Consider the following 18,105-nt stretch of genomic DNA (forward strand, 5'->3'; position numbering starts at 1 on the left):
CCTTGAGCACTTGATATGAGCATCTTCACCTGTGTTTTAGTAGATCCTTAAGCTCTTGCTTCTACTGCCAGGCATTGTGATCCTTGACGCATCATAAGAAGGGTTTCAGCCTGGAAGCTTCCGAACATCGTGGCCAACCCCTGACCCGTGTATACGGCAGGTGGCCGCACGCCGACGCCGCTGTGCCTGCCTTACCGCCACCGCTCGAGCTCCAGGTGCCTCCCACGGCTGCCTGGCACAGCTCCTTCCTAGTTTCCATCGGTTGATAAGCACGCGTAGGCCACCCCATTTCCAACAAGGGCCGCTACAGCGTGACGCATGGTGTAGCGGTCCTAGAGGTCACCCTAAGCAAATACCCAATATCACATGCCTCTAACTGTGAGGGCGCGCAGGCCACGGAAGGCGCGTAGAGGAACCACCGGGTTCGAGACGGATACCCGTCGAGGAGAAATCCTTTTGCCTCGTCTTTCTCCTTCTTCTTCATCATCTTCTTCCCCTTCTCTGCAAGGTAAGGTAGGTGATATTGTATCCTCATTATGTCACTTATTCACCATTCCGAAACCGTTTATTTAACCGCCTCAACACGACTAAATCTAGATATTTTTAAGGAAACATATATATACTGCCTATTACGACAAATCCCCCTCTATTGCGCCTGACTATGGGTACTCCCGAAGGCTAGACTCGGTCACATTGAACTTGGCCTGCGCCATCAAAAGCTTCTCGCCGTCCATGTCAAACACCACGTACGCAGACTGCAGCATCGGCAGCCCCATGACGGCCGTGTCCTGGCTCGGGAACACGGGCAGCACGCACTGTCCCGGGCGCGCATCCTGGATGAGCTCCTGCGGCACGACGAGCATGTCCATGGGCGCCCTGATCGCGATGGCATCATTATTGAACCTAAACACCATGGCGCTGTCGGCTGTCAGCTTCTGGCAGTCGATGAGCCCGAGGCCGTCTTGTTCCGAGAAGGTCGTGCCCAACGCCGTGGCGAGCATCTGCATTGAGGGGGCGGGTAAGAGGATCGAGGGAGCCCCGGTATCCATCAGGGCCACGGGAAGGCCGTCTCGGGGTGTGAGGTCCGTGGTGGCTGCTGCTGTCCGAGGTGCGCCGTTGTTGATGGGCGATGAAGATTTTTCCCCGTTGCCGCCGCTAATACCCGTCTCCATGGACACGGAGCTAAAGTTGATCACGAAGGAGGGCAGGGCGCCGTCGTTCGTTCGTTCTAGAGGCACTTCCTGAAGCTGGCCCTCGAACTTGGCAGTGTCGATGCCTCCGTAGATGATGGAACCCGTCTTGGCTCCTGATTTTACTCGTCAGACGTTGTCGGGCAGACATGAACGGTATGGGCCATACTTACGAACATCATTGGTGTAGACGCTGAATGCGTTCGACTTGATCATACCAATCTCCTTCATGTGCGCAGGCAGGTTTGGGTATAGATTCGCAAAGTTGCCCGCCTGGCGCCTGAGCTTCCTGCCCTGCTGAGGCTGCGTAGTGCCCACGGCCTCGCCTTGGACGGGCCCGACGCCAAAGATGGGGAACAGCGGCGCATCGGGCGGCAGCGAGCCGCTGATGAAGATGCCCACCGTCGTGCCCGTGACGGTCTGCCCGTCCATCGCTAGATCGAGCGCCGCAAAGTCACCGTTGAACTCAGCGCCGTTGACAAAACTGGCTTGCAATGTTAGACCCTTGACGCGAGCGAGACCAGCCGGTGTGTCAAAGGCACCCGTGACGAAGCCAGATGCCGAGGAGTTGTCGCACTGCTGGGCAGGGTTCTGGCAAATGGAACTGCCCGTCTGGGGAACGATGATATCGCTGCTACCCGTGTCGAAGAGAGCATTGATGGTTTGGTTCTCAAGCGAAAACTGGACAAGAGGGATAAAGGGGCCTGACGCTTGCGACTTGAAGTGGATGAGGTCTGTCTGGACAACTTCCGGGTTCTGTTGTGCGTTCGCGAAAGCGAGCAGAAGGCAGAGGCACGATATGGAATACATTCTTTGTTTCTGTGCAGGCAGCAGTTTAGGCTTCGGTTAGGTGTTGGTGTGATATCCTCGAACTCGCAAACCGGCTGGACCGTATGGACACATGAGTTTAAATGTCCTTGTCGTTGAGGCCTTGAATGTCTGCGCTATCACACTGCTACCAGGATCCTGTATATTCTGACTACAAAGATCAAGCGGGAGATATAACGATGTTTCGCGCTTGGGACTTCGTGCACCTCATTGGCGTCGGAAAGGTTGAGTCCGGACATCATCCTCAGAACCGTGCCTGGCATGAGAGTCAGTTCTGGCACAGAAGCGAAAGGCTGTCCCCTGTCATCAACACGGCAGGTCCGACTTGCCGTCTCCCAGACGCACAGAAACCCAGTCCCGGCTGTTCAATATACTTGAAGCGTGACTTGGTCATGCCACGCACATCCACGACCACCCGAGCCTTCAGCTTGATGGGCTTTCATCGGGCTGGTGTGATCATGCCGGAGCCGCCCACGTCCGGCCTCTCCCAATGGAATTGCTGCGTTCGATGTCTGGCCGTCATGCTGGTCACAGGCAGAGGTTCTGGAAGAGCAGCTGACGTGGCGAACCCGAGTCGTCCCAACCTTGAAACGTTCTTAAGGTTGCCTGACAAGATGATGTGCATGGAGGATAGAACATGGGGGAAGCCGAAATCTTGCTGGAGAAACTGACGAGTTACGTATCGCCCACTGTTGGTGTAGGGCTGAGAGCTGTCGATCCAGGGAAACACCACGTCGGGACCATAAGATCTGAAACAAGCCAACAGCGTCGCCAGTGACACTAGCGCAGGGCAGTCAGCACAGCACCTGTCCCGGCCACTTTGAGAGGGCATGAATGCCAATTTTTTCGGCATCACGGCTAGGAGTAATTAGTTCTCACTTCAGTTGGTGGTCTCTCTTTGTTTGTGCCGAGTGCCGAGTGCCCAAGCTCCGAATTCGTCATGTTAACGCTCCCAGGTTCAAGGGCCGCCGACAAAGTGGATACAAGGTCAAAGTGTTCCTCTCCGTGGGCCGCGCCGAAGCACCAAATGGGGCCCGTGGGAAGGTCCGGTTGCCGAGGGGCGCATCGTACGAGCGAAAGGGCGCGATGGATCAATCCGATCTCATCAGCAGTCCCTTGTTTGCTCAGCAATCTGGCAAGGTTCCAGGCAAGCTTCTAATCTTTAGCATGAAGATGTATCAGATCGTCGCCCGCTACGGCACAATATTGTAGCACTAAATATTGATCAGAGCATGATCTAGTATTGCTACCATGTTTGACTTAGAGGGCCACACGCGTCGATACGTCTTTTGAGATGTTGAACCTTCCTTGGATGTGAGCTTAGCTGGCTGTTTTGAACAGTCTCGATAGATGGTTGCAGTCATTACCGACCTACCTAGTCAGATACTACATGTCTAACTAGGTACGTTCTCCAAAGAAAAGTATGGTACTTTACCTAAGGTACCTAGGTAGATACCTAGATGCCTAGGTAGGTAGGTAGGTAGGTAGGTATTCAAACTTGGGGGCTTGCTTTCAGACCCCTTCCTCACGGGGAGGCACGATACAGCCCTCGCCTGCCGTACAACAAAAGCCCGCGATACAGCAGACTGCTGCTGCCTGCCTTGTGATCAGGTCTTCATTGTTCCCGTATTGCTACGTTCGATGCCTAAGGCCCCTTGCCTCAACAGAAGAAAGACACTTGACATCTATCTGGTACAAACGTCTTTGGAACAAGGCTGCCTTTCTCCGGGAGCCGTGTCTTGTGTCCTCCCAGGACCAGGTACCTCTGTAATCTACCACCCGCTTCAGCATGCGTGCTCTGATCTGAATTTCAGACCATATCTAAAGAACTCATGCCTGTCAGGCAGTGCTCTAGTGAACCAATCTATCGTACCGCTTGAGCATCTTGGGCAAGCTCTGCACGCAGCGTTTACTCGCCTTGACAGGGCAGGCAGCAGTCACGACGCCCTCACCAAGAGATCACATGCCGGCTATCAACGCGTTTGCGGAAATTTCCACTCCGCATCTCAACAAATAAAGGTTCGGTCAACCCCACCAGCTTCTTTCCTACCACTGTTTGATGTGAAGAAACACGAGAAGGGGGATTCGGTAGACCTCACTACGAAACAGACTCATCGAATCACGCATTATCGCGAGATCAAATTCTCAGTGTTTGATCATGGTTCCCGCCACAATGACGGCTCTTTCGGAGGGTCTAGTCAGGATGCACCCTGTTCCCTTGCCCTCCACGGCGGCCAGTATCATCAAGGAAGCCAAGGAGCGTTCTTCCGTCGTAAGTCATGTCCCAAGCTACCCGTTGCCGATGACCTCTGGATCTCGCGTTCTGCGTAAAATCCATGGTCCTCAAAATGCATCAGTCACTCATATCAAAGTCGTCCACAGTTCGCAGAGATCCTTTTCGATCCTGAGAGCAGCTGCTTCAAGATTATTGCTTACAAGAATGATATGGATGCTGTCGTGTCCGAAGTCCTCAAGTTGGTGAAGGACAATAGATCAAAGCCTGGAAATTTTGTCAAAGACCAAGAGAAGATTGACTTTACAGAGTATGATCATCTCCGGTATCCAGAATCCTTCGCTGTTATGCCGTTCCGCGCGATCAATCGCGACCTTGCCGTAATGGACTACCCGATCAACTTGGCCAAGATCATGAAGACTCGCGGCTGGAGCCAGTATGAAGGCTCGGATCAGTTCCAGAGAAGAACTGGCTGTACCATCTCATCCAACCTCGAGGGCACAACCATCTACCTGGGTGCTCACGAGGAGAAGAAATTGCAGCTGGCTCACGAGACGCTCCGCATTATCATCGAGGACACTGTACGTACTATTGCGAGCAAGAACGACAAATGTTGAATCCTAACAGCTTTTGAGGTGAAACAGGTGCAGCAGGAGCGCAAAGCCGAGCTTCTCAAGTTCGATTCCACTGCTGATGTGACCACGAGCGTACCAACCAAGGTTGCTGCTAGCTTCTATCACAAGGGTCAAAATGGCCCACTTATCGACTTTGAGCAGGAGGATGCCCCGGATATCGCCACAACCAACTGGCTTGAGGACATTCCGCGAGATGGCGCAGGCCTCTCAATAATGATCACGGATGCCTCTGTCGGTGCTCCGTCTGAACAACTTGACACTGTCAGTCAGCTTGCTCACAAAACGGAAGATCTGAACATCGGCCGCTCCAAGCAGAAGCAGCACGGATTCAGGAACCAGACGCGAAAGAGAAACAAGAGGTGGGAGCCAAAGCGGACGCCCGAGGAGCAACTTCAAGGTGCTCTCAACGATCTCATGAACGGCAAGGACGTCGCCCGTTTTCACTGGCCAGGGGCCGGCGTTTCGTATAACCACGTTAAGCAGATTGTCGACGCGAACAAGGACGCTGCCAAGTCAGATGTACACCTGATGGATGTTTGCACTGAGGACCAGGCAGCATTCGACTGCAACTATGCTGGCCTTGAGAAGCTAGGTCAAGCGAACCAGGCTGCTCGCCCAAAGGCCGTACCTGCCACCATTGGGGATACAAATCTGATAGATATTGCAGACAACGCAAGCAACAGCAACTGTGAACCGTGCAGGCAGGCTGCGGTTTTCAATGGCCCTGTGCCAGATGATCTCTTGGATTAAGAGGTCGTTCCTTGCGTCACCTTTTCTTCAGGCACCACTTGGCGATGGAAAAGCGGAGATTGAGCGTATGATGGGTCGCTGTTGGCGGGAGGCCAAGGAAAACATGGCCTTCTCTCGGGGCGGATGAGAAATAAAGATGATCGTATAACCAGTGCTACCTCGATGTGAAAGGTCGTTGAATTTAACGTGATGATCGACGCTCAATGGGGGGCCCGTACGTAGCCAGCGGCTGCGGATTTTGTTTGGCCCCTGGAAACAACCAAAATACCCCTCCACCAAAAATCACAACTTCATCCACCATCTCACTAACAGCCAACAAGAGTCTGAACACCATAATTTGACGGCCACGCTCTGTTAGATTCAACAAGCAGTGCCACACAATCCACCGTCTACCCGCACAGCTTCTCTCTTGAATCGTACCAGTCAAGCAGCTCGCGCACCGCGGCATCGGCAGCGAATTCCGCCCAAGATGGACCCCGCCTACCAAATCCGCACATCACCCTCTAAACATCGCGCCCTGCACGCAGCCCGCGCCCTCACCCCAGGCGCCCTCATCGCCGTCTTCCCCTCCCCAACCGCGCGCTCTGCCACTCCCGCAGCCTCCTCCTGCCCCCTCCCGTCGCCGGCGCCGGCAACCCTCGCGGTGCCCCCCATGGCCGCCCGCACCACAACCTGCAGCAGCTGCCTCGCGACGCCGCCCTCGCCGCGCCGCTGTACAGCCTGCAAGGCGACGGCCTACTGCGACGCCGCGTGCCAGAAGAGCCACTGGTCGTCCGTGCACGCGCGCGAGTGCGCGGCGCTGCAGGCTGCAGGCGGCGAGGGCACTGTGCCGGCGTACGTGCGGATGGCGATGCAGGTGCTTCTGTGGCCCGAGAAGTTCGCGGCCGTCGAGGCGCAGCTGGACGGCAATGTGGACAGGTTCGAGGGGCGAGCGGAGGCGTGGGCGGGCATGGAGGTGCCGGCCAAGGTTATGGGGGGCTGGGTGGCTGCTGGGGCGAAGGGGAAGGGGAAGGGGAAGGGCAAGGAGAAGGCGGTTGAGGTGACGGAGAGGAGGGTCGTCGAACTGCTGTGCAAGGTAGGATTCTTCTCTCGTTCTCTGGGCGGACGAGGTGCTCGGAGCTTTGTTGGCTGACGGGCGCAGATCAAGACGAATGCGTTTACGAGGAGCGAGGCCGGAGAGGGGCTCTTTCTGGATACGACCTTGGCCATGGTGAACCACTCTTGCGTACCGAATGCTATTGTCGCGTTCAGTGGGCGAAGAGCGTTTCTCCGCGCCTTGAGAGATATCAAGGAGGGGGAGGAGATCGAGATTTCGTATATTGGTATGTGTTATCCGTGAAGCCAAGCTGTACATGAACTCACGAGGACAGACTGCACTCAATCCCTCGAACATAGGAGAAAGGCGCTTGAGTTGTATTTCTTCCAATGCGTCTGTATGCGATGCAAGGAGGACCTAGACAACTACCAGCTCGCCGCGCGCGCGCCTACTTCAACCATCAAGCTCAACACTTTCAGCGTTGTGCCAGCCCCACACAAGTATCGCGAAACTCACGGGGATCTTCAGGGCACCGCCCAGGCCGCCGGCCGGGAACGAAGGGTCTACGGAACTCTGCCCTCGTCGAGAGACTTCCCGTTGCCCGAGAGACGGCGCCAGCTCATCCACTCCTACGCCTCGGCCACGAATGGCGACTCGGACAGGTGGGCTATCGAGCCAACGAGCTACTTCCTGCAAGAAGCCTTGACCTACTACAAGTCTGTCGACAAGTCCGAGGCCGCGCTGGCCGTTGCCTCGCTGATTGCCGTCGAGAGCGATCCCTACAAATACGTGGAGCCCTTCCACGTCCAGAGGGTCCAGGGGCTGATGGGCGTCGCCAATATTCTTCTGGGCATCCCCCCAGGGGGCGACGTGCTTCCCTCGTTTGCCCGAAAGGTTGGGAAATACACCGATTTCCCGGCTGCCAAGTCTAGCGCCCTGACCAACGTGGACTACATGTCTCTTTGCCAGATGGTGCTGGTGCTCGTCGTCAAGTGGGCCCCGCTGGGACACTCTCCGGAGTGGGAGCTCTTCCTCCTGTACCGAGAGCAGCTGCAAGAGATCGAAGCGCTCCCTGGAAGGGACCGTGAGAACGGCATGATCAGGGCGTGGGCTTCCGACCCCAGCCAGATGGCACAGTTCTTTGACTTCGCTGTCGTCAAGCCGATGGCGTTGCTGGCAGAGCTGGGGAAGGCAGTGCTGGCGGTCGATTTTGCCAAGGACAAGAACGTCTATAATTTTTGAGCCTTAAAGAAGTCCATCATGGGAAGGCGTGTATATGGTGTCGTAACACCTGGCCACCCCTTTTGTTGGCCTGCTTGTCCCACAACGTCTGCACCGGGCAGTGGTTGCGATTCTCCCACGAGACACGTCCGATGTAGATGCATTGTCAATAAGTCATCTGGATGACCGGTGAGTGTCACGGGGAGTACTTCTCGTAGTAGAGAGGATGGGATGTGACAAGGACAGCGTGCGTTTGAGTGGGCTGACCGCCGCTCATGAATTTTGCAAGGCATCTATCTACCTTCCGCTGCCCTTCGTTTCCATCTTCTGGCGACAGACATGGAGGGACCCGAAAAGCAAAGACAAGTTCAATGTCGAACGCTAGGACAGTCAAGGGTTCAGATACACGTAGTGCTTGTCAGCTGACTGGCTTGTAAGGGGGCATCAGAAGAGGCTTCTGGTGAGGCCATGCCCCGTACCGCCCCGAGGCCCTGGGTGAAGTTGCATGAGAAGGAAGGCGCTAAGAAGTGCGCTAGAAGGCCCGCACACCCCTGCCACCTGCCTCCAACTGGATCTGGGTCAAGAATAAGCAATCGCATCCCCTTGTTGCCCGTTGTACCTGCACTTTCGTCACCGCAGAAAAATTGCCCGTGCCTACCTCAATTCGTATCGTACTTGCCTCCCAAAAACATCCTACAACCTGCAACAACCACATGCGCCAGCCTTGCCCTCAACACCCATGAGGCAGCCACTGCTCTAGCGACTCCCCGTCTCCCCTCGACTTCGCGCCCCACCATCATGGGCAAGAACAGAAAGCAAAAGGCTGAGCGTCTCCAGCTCGAGGCACAAGCTGCCGCTCAAGCTGCGACAGCAGCTCTGAGCCCTGGCGGTATCGCGGACAGCATCGCCCAGCTCCAAGCAGCCGCCGCCGCCGCCGAGGCTGAGGCCGAAGCCAGCAGCAAGTTGCAAGGAACCGCCTTGGCTCGCGAGAGCTCTGACCAGAGCGCAAGTAGCGGTACCAGCCTCAAACGTGCCGCGCCCCACGACGACAACGATGGGGACCAAGACGGCGGCGGATGGCAAAAGGTGGAAAGGTCCAACAAGAAACTGAAGAAGGTTCCCAAGGAAGGCTCCTCCTCCTACCCCTCGATCGCTTTCGCCTCGTCGGCCAAGCTGTTCTCCAAGATCAACGTCTCCCAGCTACGCGACCTTTGCCTCTACATCTTCGCCGACGGTCCTGCGCCAACATGGATTGCCGTCCAACACCGACCTCAGTTCCGCAAGGTTGTCGTCCTCATGATACCTGGCCTCGAAGAAGCCATGTTCACCGGCAAGGTGGACTTTGGCACATACAACTCGGCTTCCACCAAGGATGAGGAGCGGACAATCACGACACCCGACGACTTTTACCCCCGCCTGCTCAAGTCCGACTACCTCCCCCCGGTCCTGCAGCCGTGGCTCGACATGTTCCCCCATCTGTGGCCTGTGAGGGCGCCCGGCGACGACAAGCATATGAAGCTGCACTCTCCCATGGGCACCTTCCTGACGGCGCCCCTCGCCAAGACCAAGGACAAGGGCGTCAAGCCCGCCAAGGAGCCCAACGGCTGGAAGAACGAACGGACGCGCATCACCGAGTTTCTGGCCTCGGTTGATGAGCTCGAGGCCAACGGCCACCTTATTCATCCGGCCCTGGTCGACGATGAGGCCAAACGCACCGCGTTCAAGGCACCTGACGGATGGGTCGTCACGAGAGTCGACAAGCTCGAAGACGCTGACGTGCCCGAGGCTGAGGTTGAGCAGGGCAGCGTCACAGCCGGCCGGGAATGCTTGGCTCTGGACTGCGAGATGTGCATGACAGGCGAGCGCGAGTACTCCCTTACCAGGATCAGCGTCATCTCCTGGTCCGGCGAGGTCGTCATGGACGAGCTCGTCAAGCCCGACAAACCTATTACCAACTACGTCACCCAGTTCTCTGGCATCACCGAAGCCATGCTTGCGCCAGTCACAACAACACTGCGCGACATTCAGAACAAGCTCCTCGACCTCATTACACCACGCACCATTCTCATCGGACACTCACTCGAGTCTGACCTCAAGGCTCTCCACCTCTCTCACCCTTTCATCGTCGACACATCCCTCATCTTCCCCCACCCTCGCGGCCCGCCTCTCAAGTCTTCTTTGAAGTGGCTTACGCAGAAGTACCTCAACCGCGAGATTCAGCGCGGCGGAGCCAACGGCCACAACCCTGTGGAGGATGCTCGCGCCTGTCTCGACCTGACTCGTCAGAAGTGTGAAAAGGGCAAACTTTGGGGCAGCTCCGATGCGCAAGGCGAGAATCTCTTCCGCCGTCTCGCACGGGCAGGCACATCCTACAAGGCACAGGGAGGTGATGCAGCACAGGGTGGTGTCGTCAGCGGCAAGACAAGCGCCGCCGTTGACTGGGGCGACCCGTCCAAGGGTCCTGGCGCCGGTGCTACTCACCAGATCGGCTGCCGTTCCGACGAGGAAGTCACTGAGGGCGTCATCCGTGCCGTCCAGGGCGACCCCGATGGTGCCGTGATTCGTGGTGGCGGTGTCGACTTTGTTTGGGCACGAATGCGCGAGCTCGAGGCGCACCAGGGGTGGTGGAATCGCAACCGCGGCGAGAATGGCGGCACTGGGCCGCCCGATGTCGAGCCCGAAGCCGCACCAGGCGATGAGAGGCCGCCCCTCGAGCGATGCCTTGCGCGCCTGACGGAGAGGCTAGGGCGCATCCACGCGGCTCTGCCCAAGTGCACGGCTTTCATGGTTTATTCAGGCTCTGGCGATCCGCGCGAAATGGCGCGCATGCAGGCGGTTCACGCACAGTGGCGCAAAGAATACAACACCCCGGGTAAGAAGTGGGATCAGTTGAGCGTCAAGTGGACAGATGCAGAGGATCAAGCGCTCAAGAAGGCGGTCAGACGGGCGAGAGAAGGACTGGGCTTCATCTCGGTCAAGTGATCTACGGGCTCAGCGGGTGAACAAAAGAAATTGCCGTAGCCTGGCCCTACAGGCGTGAGAGGAGGAAGAGGGTCGGTAACCGGCCATCTCTGCAACGATACCCTAGGTGTGGGCTCAGCCGGCTTGGCTAGCCTCTTGGTTTTCTCTTGCTCCTGGTGAGTGGACTATTCAGCCGAGCATGTATCTCTCATGATGCACCAAAGGGTGGTTATGATCGGGCAATGACATTACGATCAAGAATCTGACTCGATGGTGATACAAGTCCTCTGTATCCTGTCCAGTCTTGGACTATTTGACATGCCCCTCAGATGTACGATATTCCTTGTGATTGCAACAAGCCGAAAGAATCGAGGGACCTTGGTATCATGTGAATGGCTCGAAAGAATCGTCTCGGATGTACTTGAATGATTACTCGTTGCACCGCTTCGTTTTACATTGCCCGCCAGCACAGCACATCTAGCTTTCATCCACGGCTTGACTGCACTTCCAACCAGGAAGAGACCTTGGCATGTTCGACCTTCTAGTGGCTTTCCCGCCTGGTGTGACCGATACCCCTAGGACAGCAGAACATAGCCAGCAGACCTCGCCACGGAGACAGAAGGCGGAATCAACCGCCGCCCCCAACAATCTGTCCCCCAACACCGAGAAGAATGAGGCAAGACAAGGCGAAGCAAGGCAAGGTAAGGAAGTAACGGCAAAGTACCACGGCACATGGCACGGGTGGTTCCAGGCGCAACACATGAATGCGGCATCTCCGAAGGGGGGGGTGTGGGAGAAGCAGAACGATCGGCGAACTGATCTCATGTACATGTGAGAAACGTCCCGCGCCGGCGGTCAGTCGTTGGTCTGGCGGTGAACCAACAAACCCCCGTGCGAGAGAGAAGGACAGAGACAGACTGTGTGTGTGTGTGTGTGTGCGGTACCTCCATCAATGCGTGTTCCTGTCTCTCTCTCTCACACACACGCATTCATGCCTCTCAACTACCGAGACACCTTGCCTCCCCGATCTTTTTCGTCGGGATCCGCGACTTGTGTTTCAGGGAAGAGCTCCCGCGAGCCGTCCCCGAGAGACACCCTGCCGACCAACCGAAGATCAAGATGTCTCGCAGTCGAAATGCCCGTGGTTCTTGAGGGTAACCCGATCACGCAGGGCAGCAGATGACAGACAAGCGGGAGGGCAGGCAGACAGGGGCAGCAAAGAAGGATAGAGTAAGAGGGAAGAAACATCAGGCATCAATCATCAAATACACACGACATGATGCATGTGAACCGCAGCCCCCCGAAACCTAGAAATAAGAAAAAAACAACAGCAAAACGAGACCAGCCAACACCCGCTTCCAAGACATAAACCTGTAGACAACCCTTGTCGTTTAGACCTCGTTTCTTCGTCCATCCATCAATACATCCGCTCGCCGGATCATCGGCCCTGCGGCCTCACATTCTTGTGTGATCTATATTCTCGGTGAAGACCCCGCCGGTGCTGATCCACTGCTCCATCTCGTCGACACCGATGAACCTGTAGATTAGTTAGTACACTAGAAACTTCAACTCCGATGCCCAACCCCGTCTCGCCCAAAGAATGGGACAAGACAGGCATGGCAGGGCATGGCAGGGCGGATGGAGACTCACGACGTCAGTAGAAGCCTGGTCATGCTATCCAACTCGGCGGCCTTCATCGTCTTGGGCAGCTCCTCGACGAAGAAGTTTTGCACAATGTACTGCCGCCTCTCGCGCCACGCCGTCATAAAGGTGAGGGGCGAGTCGGCCTCCCATAGAAATTTGGACGACGTCCACCGGTGCACGGCCGCGAACTGGCTCGGGTCGGGCGACTCGCCCGTGCCTATCGTCTTCAGCATGCTCACAATGGCGATGAACGCGGCGCCGAGCATGATAGTCCGGCGCACGCACTCGGCAAAGATCCATCGTTCCCAAGACCGTGGCGGCCTCTCGCGGAGCGTGCTCTCCTCGAGCAGCCACTGCTCAGCGAGGTTATCGCGATACCTCTCGAGATCGCCAAGCCAGTCCTCGAGCTTACCCATGTCGTGCTCCGCCTGCGCGCGTAGGCTGATATCACCATCGAACATGCGGACCTGCTGGTAGATGAGAAGCGCTTGAGTGCGTGCCAGCTTGTCCATGGGTGTAAGAAACTGGGCCGGTACTGTCATTTCTAATTGTGGGACCTGCGGCACTCCCTTATCCTTCGGCTGGCTACGGCCCGGCCGCCCGACCAGCTCGTCGGCAGCCTCACAGAGCAGGCGGAAGGCCCAGGCCTTGTTGGCGTCGGTACGGTTAGCGTATGCAGTCGCGACCGAGTATGCGGTAAGCATGGCACGCGGGGTCTGGGCGCGGTAGAGGTGGCGATGGAGGAAGGGTGTTTCGCGCTCGCGGGCGAGCAGGATGGGGAAATCCTTGAAACTAGAAATCACGAAGCCGATGCGAGAACCTGGCTCGTGTATGGTCCAGGGACTAAGATTAGACTGAAAACTATGAGCGAACGTGTGATTCACCCAAGTGTAGGGGGTACGGCGGAGAACATACACAGGATTGCGGCTTACCGCCTTCGATGCTGGCGGAATGGTAAGGAGTTCGGTCCAAAGGCGGCGGTGTCGCGAGGCGGACTGTCGTTGCCTTGGGAGCGTCTTGCGTGTGCCATAATTGCATCCTGCCGCCTTCTTGATCGACAGTCATGTAGTTCATCAGGTTGTTAAAATCAAAACTTGGCAAGTCGAAAGACAGCGGAGCATCGCCCAGCATGTTGACATCGTCGAGCAATGTGTCCATGTTGGCTTGGGGTCCGGGTGTGCACTCTGGCATGGGATCAAGGTCGTAGTCATGATCGGACTGCATCCCCATGGCATCGAGCTCCGTCTCCGTCGGTGAGCTGTCAAGGGCAGGCGGCATGGCCGCATCGGACATTTGGGCCGCCGCGCGCTGGCGGGCGCTTGCTGCAGGCGGAAGGTTGACGTAAAGACAGGAGAACCCCTTCTCGGCGCATCGTGTGCAGCGCGGAGTCCGCTTATCGCAGCGGCGTTTGCTGCGGACGCAGGCGTGGCAGCTTTTCTGACGGGACTTGTCTGTTGCGTCGTCTGTGGCACGCATTCTCAGCGGCTGTGGAGGTGTTGTGATGGCCTCACTCATTCTTTCCGATCTGCTATTCAGTCAAGTGATTGGGATACGGTGGCAAGGGTCAATGAAATGGACCTCGATGCTGAGGCAGTGCGTCAGATGAAAGAAGCCTTCATCCGGCGGTCGGGGTCGATTGAGCGAGCAATTGGTAAGACGCAGAAGCGTTCGATGCGCCGGCATTGGTGGGCCCAAAGTCCGCCGACACAAGTCCGCAAAATAACCTTCTTTGGCTGAAACTCCGCAACATGTAGGCCGGAAAGTCCGCCGCCTCTGTCCCGTCGAGACCGAAGATCGGCTATCCGGGCACTCCCTCATCTGCGGCCAGGCCAATCATTCGCAGATGGTGCCGGATCCCCGCTGCTGCCATTGATGGTGACAAGTCTGATGATAAAGGGATAAAGGCCGTGGGAGCCACGGCGCTGGGGAGCCGACTTGCTGTTCGAACCAGGAGACCGACAAACGTCGAGCACCCACCAACCCAACCCAGCTTGGTGTTGCTTTGGGCCGTCCTGTCAACTTGAACTCTGTGAAGCAACCCAGAACGCAGAACGCAGACTGAGACTGCACATGGAAGGCCGGGTGTCCAGATGCCAGTCGTTAGCCTGAACCTCGATGGGCTGACTCGAGCATGTCGTACCACGATTTCTGAACCGCTTCCTGGCATTGAGCATCTTGACACCATTCGTCCTCTTCCTCGGCACCTCCAAGAATATGCCACACGAAGCAAACTCTCCGTCGGCGTATGCGGTCCTGTCGCCAACCGATATACTGTCTTCCAGGCAAATATGTAGCACAGCAGAATGGCTCGTGTGGCCCTTTCGGGTTGCCGTCCATCCGGCCCGGAAGCAAGCATTGGGTTTATCGCCCATGAGCAGCCACCAGAAGCCAACAGACAACTCGGCACTCAGCCATCATCAGCCAGCCAGCCCCGTCCCCCCCTTCAAGATGCAACATCGAGCCCGAACACTTGGCTGGCAGCATCCCGAACGCTTGGCTGGCAACATGCTGTGCCACTCCTCGAGGTAACCTTGGGTCCTGCAACTCCCCGGCCCCCATGCGTGAGTCTCGGTTCAGCGGCAGGGCGTGCGCAACCGAGTACCGACTACCAACGTGCAGTGAGTATGCCAGGACAAAGTCGAATGCGAAGAAGCAATCAAACCCCACCCGAGCTTCCCAAGCAAAGGACCCAAGCACCGGTTCGCCTCAGGAAAACGGTCAAGTCACTTGTCACGTTGCGATATACCCAGCACAGTCCTGCAGCAGCGTGAGGACGGGTTCGGGCACGAGACGCAGCCGGGCCAGATGCAGCAAAACTCCAGGTCGCGTGAAGCAAGTACAGAGTGCCTGCACGCGAGGTTCCCGGCGAAACAAAAGAAACGGACGGCGAGGGTTTTGTTCTCACCACGGCGTCGTCACGTCATGCAGTGCATCGCCGCCTGGGCCTTCCTCAGGTCACGACACCTTTGCTTTTCCTCAGCTCCTGCGCCGTCACGATCGAAGGTTACCATCGTCCAAAGATAGGCACATCAACACTGCAATCCGCTACAACTGCACCTCGTGCATGACACTATCGGCAGCTCGTTCTTGGCGCGTGTGTCCCCACGCCTCAACACAGAACTCGCTGCCTGCTCTTCATTGTGGTTGGGCGAGATTGTGACGGTCGAGGTCGTCATGGCCGCATCTGGGACACGCCCGTCTCAGGTAGTCGCCGATCAAAAAACGAGCCGTGGGGTTCACCATAGTATCTGACTGGACGCAGGTGAGATGGCTCGGCAGTGATACAAGTCTCCCGCTGCTATCGCCCGACTGTTAGTTAGTATGACAGCGCCGACAGCACCGATGCTGGGTTCCCGTCCGTCCCCGGTGTCATCCGTGGTTGGCACACTGTGGTTGTGGTCGTAATTGTGATCGCTCATGATGCAAGGGAGTTCAGGACTGTTCTCTCTGGGAGAGCAAGACCACCACCATCCAATCCACTTATAGAAAAGGTCCGCTGCAATGGGCCTGAACTACCGTCACAGAGTCGACATGCACGCCGGCGCTGTGATTCTTTTTGCCTATTCACGGGCTACCCCGGCCCAGTTGGCTGACAGAATACTGCTGTTGTCATGGTGCGTACTACAAGTGTCGCTGTAAGGATCTGCAAGGTCGGAACTTACCCTGTGACAGGCTTTCCGCGGCTTCCTCCGCCCCCCCCCCCAAGTGTCTCTCGTTGCAAGCCTGGTTCACGGAAACAGGGTGGGCCCTATGGCGTGTCAGTGTGTAAAAGCAATTACACTACATAAGAGCAACGCCTGATGTCGGTAGACCAGAGGTCTGATCGGCGGGACCGGTCCTGACTGTCAGGCACTAGGGGCGTGGAGCGCGTGTGGTATGCCTAGTTTCTTGCTTTTGCGACAGGCTCTAGTTGCGGCCCTGTGTTTGCGTACGACATGGAGAGACAGGAGCCATGCCGAGGACACATGGGGTACCGATACGTTCGTAGCAGTGTTCTTTTCCTTATGACACGAATGGGCAACTGTGTGAGATTCAGCTCTTGTACCCACTGCATTGCTAGCCTAGTCATGTTGGGACTGAAACTGGCGTGATCCTGACAGTGAGGTGGAGGTGATCGACTAGACATGACATGCGGTCCTCGGCATGATTGCCAAAGCCATGACACCGGGTCGAGTGATGGGTACAAATCGACGGGTATAGGCCGAGTCGGATGAACAGGTAACAGACGATCGATGTGAATGAAATGCAAGCTGAAGCTGAGGGCCATGGCAGTGACCCAGGTGGCGGCGGGCTCATCCGAGGAATGCCGCCGAGCATTTGAAGAGACTTGCCTAGCCTTGTGTGACCACTATACCACAGTCAGGAACATGGTGCGCTCTGCCTCAGGACGCGGTTAAGCGTCACACCTGGATGCTTGCGCTTATCTCCAAGTGCCGCGATTCAGCATCGTGACGACCCTTTGGAAACGCCTGAGCACCAACTCATCTGCAGGCCGACACTGTCGTAAACATATGAGAGTTACCGGGCCATCTGGTTACTGTACAATGCTTCTCCTGGAGGGGGCACAGCTGCTGGTTGAGTAATCCGTATACGCGGCAAGGTGCGTCGGAGTCATGGCTGCTTGCTTTGGCTGCAGATACGCGCCCCGATCTGTGTTTCAACGAAGGCGACAGAGGCGTGCCGAAGCGTTGGGGGCCGTTTTCAGTCAGAGGAATGACTGCTGCATGTTTTTACTGGGGCAAAGCTGCTTGTCTGTCTCGGATGGACAGGAGAAAATCGTCATGAAGTCGATCGTGCAGAACCAGTGTCACGATGTCTTGGGTCGATCGGTCTCTATGGGTCGAAACAGTACACGCGTGTCGTGGGGAGGTAGGCGACATTCACAACCAAGTCAGACACGCTACTACCAACATACCTTGGGGTTTGATGACGGCGGCTTTGTATCGGCGAAATATCGAGGCTGTCACAACGCCCCTCAACATGGCAGGACTCGGCGAAACTTGGTCATGTCGCCTAACAATGCCTCCAGACAGCGCCTCGAGACAGGCTTTCTCCTTGTTGGCTACAACCTAAGGCATGCTCCTCCCACCTGGCCATAGCGGAACGACTACTGGCATTTTGCGATGACACCTAACTCACTCGTGGTCCGATGCGGCTAGCAACGTTGTCCGCTTTTTCTTTTCGTGATCAATAGCCTACGCGACCGAGTGAATGGATGCGGGGCAGATCAGCAACTGGGCCAAGGTTGTCAAAAAGGCGGACATCAGTTGAGGTGTCAAAGCGCTCGGATATAAAAGTGATAATCGACAGGAACTAACAAGCCGCGTGGGTGGATAGCTGTGGTCGGTATGGCAAATGACGATCCGCAGGCTGTTCAGCTTGACCCTTCATCGCGCAATACGGTAGACGGGGCCTGATAGACACATCATCGGACGGTTTCCCGCGTCCCCTTCCCGAAAATCTGGGGAGAGTGGCGATTGATGAGGCATGCATGGTGCTTGCTGGTAGCGCTAAGTCAATCCCAAGTAGCAGTCCGATCTCATACGCTGTCAGCGGCCTGTAACCGCGCACTTCATCGACGACTTGATTAGTCGACATTATCGCAGG

General features: G+C 56.6%; 5 protein-coding genes across 5 annotated transcripts; 3 read left to right on the forward strand and 2 right to left on the reverse strand.

Moving 5' to 3' along the window:
• Positions 1 to 659: 659 nt before the first annotated feature.
• On the reverse strand, positions 660 to 2,000 carry D7B24_000009 (uncharacterized protein; the record flags this gene model as incomplete). Its single annotated transcript, XM_028634275.1, has 2 exons — positions 660 to 1,306; positions 1,364 to 2,000. 2 exons carry the CDS (start codon positions 1,998 to 2,000, stop codon positions 660 to 662), a joined length of 1,284 nt encoding a protein of 427 aa, XP_028499315.1.
• Positions 2,001 to 4,191: 2,191 nt separating this feature from the next.
• On the forward strand, positions 4,192 to 5,636 carry D7B24_000010 (uncharacterized protein; the record flags this gene model as incomplete). Its single annotated transcript, XM_028634276.1, has 3 exons — positions 4,192 to 4,290; positions 4,401 to 4,832; positions 4,887 to 5,636. The coding sequence occupies 3 exons, from the start codon at positions 4,192 to 4,194 to the stop codon at positions 5,634 to 5,636; spliced, it is 1,281 nt and encodes a 426-aa protein (XP_028499316.1).
• Positions 5,637 to 6,105: 469 nt separating this feature from the next.
• D7B24_000011 (uncharacterized protein) lies at positions 6,106 to 7,914 on the forward strand (the record flags this gene model as incomplete). Its single annotated transcript, XM_028634277.1, has 3 exons — positions 6,106 to 6,711; positions 6,778 to 6,958; positions 7,007 to 7,914. 3 exons carry the CDS (start codon positions 6,106 to 6,108, stop codon positions 7,912 to 7,914), a joined length of 1,695 nt encoding a protein of 564 aa, XP_028499317.1.
• A 777-nt stretch (positions 7,915 to 8,691) lies between these two features.
• Positions 8,692 to 10,875, forward strand: D7B24_000012 (uncharacterized protein; the record flags this gene model as incomplete). Its single annotated transcript, XM_028634278.1, has 1 exon — positions 8,692 to 10,875. One exon carries the CDS (start codon positions 8,692 to 8,694, stop codon positions 10,873 to 10,875), a length of 2,184 nt encoding a protein of 727 aa, XP_028499318.1.
• Positions 10,876 to 12,309: 1,434 nt separating this feature from the next.
• D7B24_000013 (uncharacterized protein) lies at positions 12,310 to 14,013 on the reverse strand (the record flags this gene model as incomplete). The annotated part of the gene is made up of 3 exons (XM_028634279.1): positions 12,310 to 12,391; positions 12,505 to 13,352; positions 13,414 to 14,013. 3 exons carry the CDS (start codon positions 14,011 to 14,013, stop codon positions 12,310 to 12,312), a joined length of 1,530 nt encoding a protein of 509 aa, XP_028499319.1.
• Positions 14,014 to 18,105: the final 4,092 nt, after the last annotated feature.

Source organism: Verticillium nonalfalfae (genome assembly GCF_003724135.2).
Source record: "Verticillium nonalfalfae strain VnAa140/NRRL 66861 chromosome Unknown scaffold_1, whole genome shotgun sequence".
In the NCBI taxonomy this organism is placed as follows: Eukaryota; Fungi; Ascomycota; class Sordariomycetes; order Glomerellales; family Plectosphaerellaceae; genus Verticillium; species Verticillium nonalfalfae.